General features: G+C 50.6%; 2 protein-coding genes across 3 annotated transcripts in view; one reads left to right on the plus strand and one right to left on the minus strand.

Annotated features, from left to right (window-relative positions):
- The window catches only part of LOC138168156 (zinc finger protein ZFP2-like), a 283,080-nt gene extending 282,882 nt beyond the window's left edge, over positions 1 to 198 (minus strand). The window contains exon 1 of the mRNA XM_069097195.1: positions 1 to 198. This exon is cut by the window's left edge and continues 158 nt beyond it. The gene's annotated coding sequence lies outside the window, so the exon portion shown is untranslated.
- The window catches only part of LOC138168177 (KRAB domain-containing protein 4-like), a 367,151-nt gene that overhangs the window by 65,826 nt on the left and 293,267 nt on the right, over positions 1 to 8,058 (plus strand). Inside the window, exon 5 of one of the 2 annotated variants that reach the window (XM_069097221.1) lies at positions 6,464 to 6,690. The exons of the other annotated variant lie outside the window; for it this stretch is intronic. Within the exon in view, the coding sequence (XP_068953322.1) occupies positions 6,464 to 6,480 (17 nt within the window). The 3' untranslated portion in view covers positions 6,481 to 6,690. Of the gene's footprint in view, positions 1 to 6,463; positions 6,691 to 8,058 lie in introns of those variants that run through there. 2 annotated transcript variants of the gene reach the window in all.

The raw sequence follows: 8,058 nt of genomic DNA on the forward strand, positions 1-8,058 counted from the left end.
GAGGGAAGAAGGCAGAAAGATCTCTGCTCCAAGGGGGAGAAAGCAGAGAGGTCTCAGCTCCAGGAAGAAAACAGAAAAGGTTTCAGCTCTAAGGGGAAGAAGGCAGAGGGATCTCAGTTCCAAGTTCCTGTTTTCAGGCGGCCCACTCCTGGAGGGTCCCCCTAGTCCCCAAAGCCCCACCCTGCCCAGCCCCCAGGATGGGCCCTTTCCTCCAATCACACCCAGCCCAGGAGCTCAGGCCCCCGCCTGCTTCTCCTCCCCAAGCCCTGCCCTCCGTCACGTGGAATGCTTTGGCCACTGGGATGGCCCCTTCTTCCCCCCCTCCCCTCCTCCCAGGCCTCCAGACTCCACCCCAGGGCTCCTCTTCCCCCTGGGCCCCTCCCACAGGCCTGGTCTTCTCTGACAGCTCCTCCTTCCCCATCCCTCCACCACTACCCTGCTCTGGGGCTCAGACCCTCCTCCTTCTCGGCAGACTCGCCTGGCCTTCTTCCAGCTCTGCCCCTGCTACACCCATCTCCTTCCTCACAAGGAGATGCCCACCCTCCAGCCCTCCTGGTTCTGCCAGCCGATGCCCTCACCCCCCCAGGCCTCCCTGCAGCTTGGAGCCCAGACTCGCACACCCCAGCTTAAGTCTCGTCCAGGCTGGATACATTGACCACCTTGGCACCTGCCACAGCCCAGCTCCACACTAAGGGGTCCTTTCCCTCTACCTCATTCTTTCCCTGGGGACATTGTCTCACTGGAAGCCAGCTGGATCCCACAGGGGTGCTGAGGCAGGAAGTCAGGGCACCTGGGTTCCACGGCACGGGTCACAGCACGTTATAAATCTCTCCTACTCATTTACACAGATCTCCACATCTCCCTCCGAGAGCAGGGGCCAGGCTGCTGCCAGATGGGGCAATTGAAGTCCTCCCCCTTTCCACTATTTCCCTTTCCACCCCTCCAAACCTGAGTCCTAACGGGCAGGGGAGAGGTGCAGAAAGCTGGGCGTCTTGGTCCTGGGGCACAAGGCCAGAGAAGGACTGAAGGGGGGATTGCTGTTGGGGTGGACAGGATCCTGAAAGAGCCTTCTGGATTTTTTTTTTTTTTTGACAAAAGGTCCACCCTCTTGGACCTTATGTTGGGAAAGGGAGTGATTGACAAGGATCTGCAATTTGGATGAGAAAGTTACTGGCCTGCGAAGTGAGGCCTTAGGGCATAGATTGACACGTCATTCAGGGAGGGGCAGTGGGATTTCATATTGGTCCTTATTACCTCAACTGGAGAGGACAGGGAAAGTTTGGGGATGGAAATGAAGCCAAGATAATGAGACATGTGTATGTGTGCACACACATGTATGTTTATAAACACACACATGCACGTGTCCACACAGGTATTTATCGAAATGGTTTCTGTATCTTGGTCACAAACCCTTTTCAGAAGAATTTTGTTACAAAGCTTTTTTCCCATCTGACCACTTCCCCTTCTCTCTTCCGTCCCTCAGTGTGGTCTATGCAGAAGCTTTCTGGTGCCCACTAATCACAGTTACTGTTCTGTGTTTTGTCCTTGCCTCTGGCTCTTGTTTGGGGAAAATCACATCTCCTTCCCATGCCTGGGAGACCTTTAGGGCATGTTTTTATAGCATGACCTTGAATATTAGGGCTGCAAATCCATTTGGAATGTATTGTATTGAGTGGTGAAAGGTGCTGATCTAAGCCTATTATGGAGCATACTGTTTTCCTGTTTTCCCAGCAGATTTTAGCCAATCAGAAGATTTTCCCTAGGAAATTTGTGTTTTCTACCTTACGATATTCTGTGTCTTCCTTGTCTAGTCTTTTCCATGTATCTGGCTCCCTGGTTTTTTTTTTTACTGATTCCAGATGGTTCTGATGACTGCTCCTTAACAACAGAGCTTAAGGTCTGGAAGTTTCCTTCATCATCCTTCTTTTCATCTGTTTAGGGCTATCTAGGTGGCACAGTGGATAGAGTGCTGGGCCAGGAGTCGGCAAGGCCTATGTTCAAATCTGGCCTCAGACACTTACTAGCTGTGTTACCCTGGACAAGTCACTTCCTCTGTTTTCTGCAGTTTCCTCATCTGTAAAATGGGGATATCAGCCCCCACCTGCCAAGGTTGTTTTGAGGATCAAATGAGATAATAGTAAAGCTCTTAGTTTTGTGCTCGGCACATAGTGGGCACTATATCAATGAAGTTATTATCTTTGGGGAATTTTAAAATATCCTTTTATTCCCCTTGCACTTTTGGTGACATTAGCCTCATCTAACCAAAACCTGTCCCATGGAATGTGAATATTCACCTAGAACATTAAACATTCCCTTCGAGAAGAAATCAGAGAAAGCATCTCAACTGTTCCTGACTCCTTGGCTGCAATGTAAATCCTTCTCCTCAATCCAGCTTATTAACTGTAGCATAATCTGTAACCTGCCTTAGTTTACCTACAGTTTGTTTGAGCAGGATTGTTTCCTTCAGGAATGTATGAGATTACCATCTAAGTTTGTTCTTTTTTTAACTAAGTTTGTTCCCCTTTTATGACATCGAAGGAAGGATGGGATTATGGAGCTACCTTCTCTTGACATTTTATGGCCTAAGGGGAATGTTGCAATATTGAAATGAAGGATTTCTCTGCCACTCTGATGGAATTTTGCCTCCAAAAAACCTTGTCAGGCTCCTCAGGATGGTTTGTATTTTCTCTGAGGCCTGAACATCTGCTTGAGCATATTTATAAAACCAAGGTGTTTACCCTTTTCATTTCTACATTACCATAGGGAGAGACCCTCCAACTTCTGGCCCCAGATCCCAGCCTGATCCAGTTCCCTAGTTCTTCTCAGGAAAAACAGGGGGAGTCATGAGTTCGAAGAGGTTTAGGGAGTTTCGAATATTGGGGGAGACGATACTCATACTATTCATACTAAAGTGCCAGCATCAGAAGAGAAGGTAATTTTTTTAATTAAAATTTTGCCTGAATTTAATTACTAAAGTATTAGACCTGGACGGGCTGTCCATGATCTGTGACACACTGCAGTTCTGATGTTAAGTTCTCCTTCCCACGAAGCAGGGACTACCTTCCACTGACACTTTGATCAGACTTAGTGGAGAGGCTGACACAGCGACTTAATATGACTTTTGTCCTGTGCCTCTCAAGAGCCTCCTTTTCACTGAACTCCCTGGGATGGGACCATTAATCCAAGAACTATCAGAAAATAAACTTCCTGGTTTCTATCTCTGCCATCCTAATACCCAGCACAGGTGCCAGTGTTCTACAGCATCCTGAATGAGTCAATGAAGACAGAATTCGTTGTCCTAGATGCCCCTCCCCCACAACTGTGGATCAATGTGGATTCTCTGAGCACCTCCTAGGCTTCGTTCCCAGAGGTTCATCCCTAGAGGGCTGGACAGCACCAGGGTTTGTCAACCACAGCCTAAATACTTGTCTGAGAGTGATCACCTGAGTTATGGGACTCGTGATGCTGGCAGAGGGCCACCAGGAACAAAGTCACAGACTCATAGCTGCTTCAGCTTGGAAAGAACATGGCCAGCCCTGGGATGGATGTGATCCTCCCTTGGGACATTTCAGCCTCTCTAATAATGTTTCTCTTCAAAGTCTGTTCAGTAGCCACAAGTTGAGCTTGGCCTGACAGGAGTCTCAGGAAGGAAGCCTGGGCAAAGCAGTGTCATCGGGCCTGTTGAGCTTTCTTTCAGAGCTGCATTGTTCCAGTCATGGCTTCCCAAGCCAGAAGACATCCTCGGGTCTTCCCTCTCCTTCACTCCTCTCCAGGCTCTTCTAACTCCACAGACTTTTCTTTGCACCATGCCCCAAACTTGTTGATCCGCCATCTCCATCAGCCTTCTCAGCCTGGAAGGTCTGTCTCCCACTGTGGCCATGCCCCAATTGGTGAGTTGCTCCCAGAACAATCCATTTTAAGGAAAGGGCTCAGGCCAGGCATGTTCACTCTTCTTCCTCCCTCTTTGGGCTGCTTCCTCCACCATGCTTCAGCATGAATGCCTTCTCTCCACTCCATCCTCCCCCTCTCCTTACCTAGAGTCCAAGCTCTTTTCTCTGTTTTGTACATAAAATCCCTCACTATTGGACTCTAGCCCAGCCTTCCAGAGTGGTCACACATTATCTCCCCTCCTGCACTCTACATTCTAGCCAAACTGGCCTATTCCCATGAGCTGTCAGTCCTGACTAAATGCATCCCTCCCTCACCTCCCCTGCTTAGAACCCCAAGGTCCATCAAATCCCAGATTCACTGTCATTTCCTGATTTTTTCCCAAACGTTAGTGTTACCATTAGGACAGTAATTACTGATCTTGTATAGATTATATATATTTAGTTGTGTTAGGGGCAGATAATTGAACTCCCCCTTCCCTCCCCAGCTAGGTTGATAGTCACAGGATATTGTCAGGTAGGACAAGGTGTTCATGCGTTCCCTTTTACAAAGCAGGAACACTTTACTGGAATTAAAATGATGCTGACCATTGGCTGGGCTAAAAATTGGACACAAGCCTGGAGGCTCTGAAGTGGTGGAGCTGCAGACACTGGAGAGAATGCACAGTAGTCCAGCTGCTGGCAGCAGAAGTGCAGAAAGGGGTAGATCCCTGAAAACAATCAGTGCTGACCAGGGAAGGTGGGACTCTCTGTGCTCTCCCAGCCTGGGCCATACAGATGCCTTATCCTCATGAAGGACCTCTGGCATGGAGAGGGGAGCCGACTGCGGACTGGAGAGAGAGCACCCCCCTCAGCCAATCAGGAGCAGAGTGAAGCGCAGAGGCCTCTGGGAGCGCGGCCGAGCTGGGCTCCCCGGGACGGGGACATTCCTATCACCAAATAACTTGAGGGGGGTGGATGGCGTTTGGAGGGGGGTCGGGGGAGATCCCGAATGGTGCGTGCCACGGGCTGTGGGGGGGCTGCGCAGGGCCTTCCCACTCTAAAACCCTGGTCAGCTCCCATTGTGGTCCGGCAACGGGACGGAGACCGCGCACATTTAGTCGGCACGACGGGCCTCGGACCCGATCCCCCGCACCGTCCTTGCGGCGCTTTGTGGTCTTCTAAGGGGACGAGCCCAAGGGATTCGACGCCCTCCCGGCCTCGCGGCTCCGCACGTGGCCGCCAGCTCCAGGTGGGAGACCCACGTGCTGACTCCATTTCCCAGAATGCCTGCGCGGTGACGTCACCAACACCCCACCCCCTTCTCCTGTGGTAGCTGGGGAGCCCCAGGGCATGCTGGGAATCTGAGAGTGCGCAAGCGCAAATCCCCCAAGGCTCCTTGTTCTTGTACCCCCTCCCTCCCTCCCTCCCGTTCTGCCACTGGGGGAGGGAGGTCCTGAGGTTGCCAGTGCGCAAGCGCGCCCGGCTTCCCGCAGGAGAGCCGCTCCTCCTCCTCCTCCTCTTCCTCTTCCTCCTCCTCCTCCTCCTCCTCCTCCTCCTCCTCACTCCCACCCCCCGCTGGGGGCGTCAGAAGATTCCCCCGGACCCTGTTAGTGTCAGTGAGGATAAATGACTGACTATGGTGCGCACCCCCATAAGAGAGGAAGAATTCAGACGGTAGGGGGATGGGCTCCCCCTTTCCTCCTCAGTCTGAGGTGGGGGGGGGAAGGGGCACGTGACTTTCATGTTAATTAGGAAAAACCGCAGAGCACTCTGGGGGCACCTGTCTTGAGGCATCACGGGGACTTCCAATCCAGCCTCAGACCCTTCCTAGCTGGGTGACCCTGGGCAAGTCACTGCACCCTGGCTGCCTCAGTTTCTCACCTGTAAAATGAGCTGGAGGAGAAAACCGCCAACCCTTCCAGTGGTTGTGCCGAGAAAACCCCAGCGGGGTCTGAGAGGAGCAGATGTAGCCAAAAAGCAAAGCCCGAATGAGCGGGCGCTGCGGGGGGGGGGGGGGGGGCCGGGGGCCCCCACGGGCGGGGGGCGGGGGGGGGGGCGGGGCGGGCGGGGTCCGATTCTCCGGGTCAGGGCTTCAGGTGCCCGGCCCTCCTGCCCGCAGCCCTGCGGGCGGCCCCCGCCTTCCCAGGTGGGGGGACGCAGACCGGGGACAGAGCCCCTTGCGCGTCCGCCTCCAGCTACTGCTCTGCCCGGCCCCAGACTGACAGATACGCGGCTCCCGGAGACACAGTCCGGAAAACCGGGAATTCTCCGCGAAAGGCCTGCCCCGTCTTTGCGTCCATCCGCGGGACTCGGGTGGGCGCTGTGCTCTGCAGCCGGCCGCCGCACGGCCTCCCTTGGGAGCCTCTGGGCTCCAGAAAGGCCCGGCCGCGCCGACGCGCCAGGCGGGATGATGTAGGACGGGAGGGAAGAGAGGAGGCCGGCGCTCCACCCCACCCGTGACCGGTGATCGCGCTCCAGCTGAAGGCCTTCCCGCCTTCGTCACGTGTGTAAAGCGCGTGCTGTGTCCGCTGAGGGCCGCGCTCCGGCTCAATCCCACTTTCTTTTGATTTCCTGATGTCTCTGTATTTCTGCAGGTTTCTCGTGGGGCTGAAAAAGCACTGCCTGTTCAGCAGAACATTCCCTTCATCTCCGGCACGGAAAACATTCATTCCTTGGGGCCATTTTCCTGCAGTGATTTTGGATTGAACGCTGTGTGAAGCTCTTTCCAAGTTCATTAAATTCACAGGGATTCTTTGGATTTCTATCTTCCCTGATATCAGGGTCACAGATGTCTTTCAAAGTAAAGTCATAGGGACCATCACTCATGGATTGTAGCCGGCCAGATTCTTCCACAGAAATGCTTGAGTTTGTAGTAATCTCCTTCACTTCAAACCTGGTCACAGCATCTGCAGAAACAAATATATTACACACACACACACACACACTCACTCTGATAAATAGATCATCTTCCCTCCAATGGCAGAAAGAAAACTCATTTATATTCTATTTTCCCAATCAAAAACAATTTTCAAACCTGAAGAGGCAGATTCAATCATTTGAAAGGGACATTATCTCACATCCACCATATGATTTAATTTACAAAGAGCTTCACCTGCAATACCACTGGATCTTCACAACAGACCTAGGGCACAGTCAGGGTAGGATTCTCATTACACTTCACAGCTCAGGCCATGAGCTTTGGATGGCTGAGTGAAAGACCCAAAATCATTCAGACAAAGAAAGTAGGAGGAAATTCCTCATTTTCCTTGCAGCAATCACCAGATCCCTTGGAAAGTCTCTGAGGCCATCATGACCTCCATGCCATGCCTTCACAGCTCAGGCCATGAGCTCAGAATGGCTTGAGTGACCTGAGCCATATCCCTGTACCTGGAACTCAAACACCATGACTATTTACACCCCTTCCACAGCACTAGATGGCTTTTCTTCATTGCACATTCAATATTTTCTCCAAATGCCTTTTCTTTTACTTATTTTTTTTTCAATTTCAGGAGATCTTCTTGCTTTTTTGTACTGATCAGTTTTGATGCCTATCATGTGGTCATTCTATATAAATTTCATGCACTGCTGAGAAATAGGTTTCTTCATGTAATAATATTCAATATTAGATCTACCTTTTCTTATAATACATTCTGGTTTTGGCGCATCACTTCTTTAGGATAGCCATTATCCATGTATTTTCTAAAATTTATCTTCATTGATTCCAAATGTCATGATCAGGCCTAAAATTGTTTTGGTGGTCATGCAGCTTATCAAGCTGTGCCCTTCTGACAAAGCACAAAACATTTTTTCAATTTCTCAACCTGACATCAAATTGTTTCCAAACTATTAGAAAGGTTTGACATACAAGTGCAAATCAAATGTGGATGGCCAGAGAAATGCACAGGCTCTCATTTGCTTTCTGTACATTATACCCAAATAGTTGCATCATTCCAAGGTTACCTTGTAATCTTCTCTCATTAGTGCTGTAATTACTACATTCAGATGTTATAAATGTTTGTGTTCTTCCAGTGCAGATGGCAAGCTCTTTAAAAATATCTTACAACCATCGTGGACCATCACACACATTCTACAAAAACAGACATTACATTGTTTCTCTTGCAATGTTAAGGTTACTTTCTGATTTGAACTTATTTTCTGTTTATGTTACTATTCTTCTATCACTTTGACT

This window comes from Petaurus breviceps, unplaced genomic scaffold (assembly GCF_028583685.1).
Source record: "Petaurus breviceps papuanus isolate PSGF00001 unplaced genomic scaffold, PetGlider_PUasm1.0 355, whole genome shotgun sequence".
In the NCBI taxonomy this organism is placed as follows: domain Eukaryota; kingdom Metazoa; phylum Chordata; class Mammalia; order Diprotodontia; family Petauridae; genus Petaurus; species Petaurus breviceps.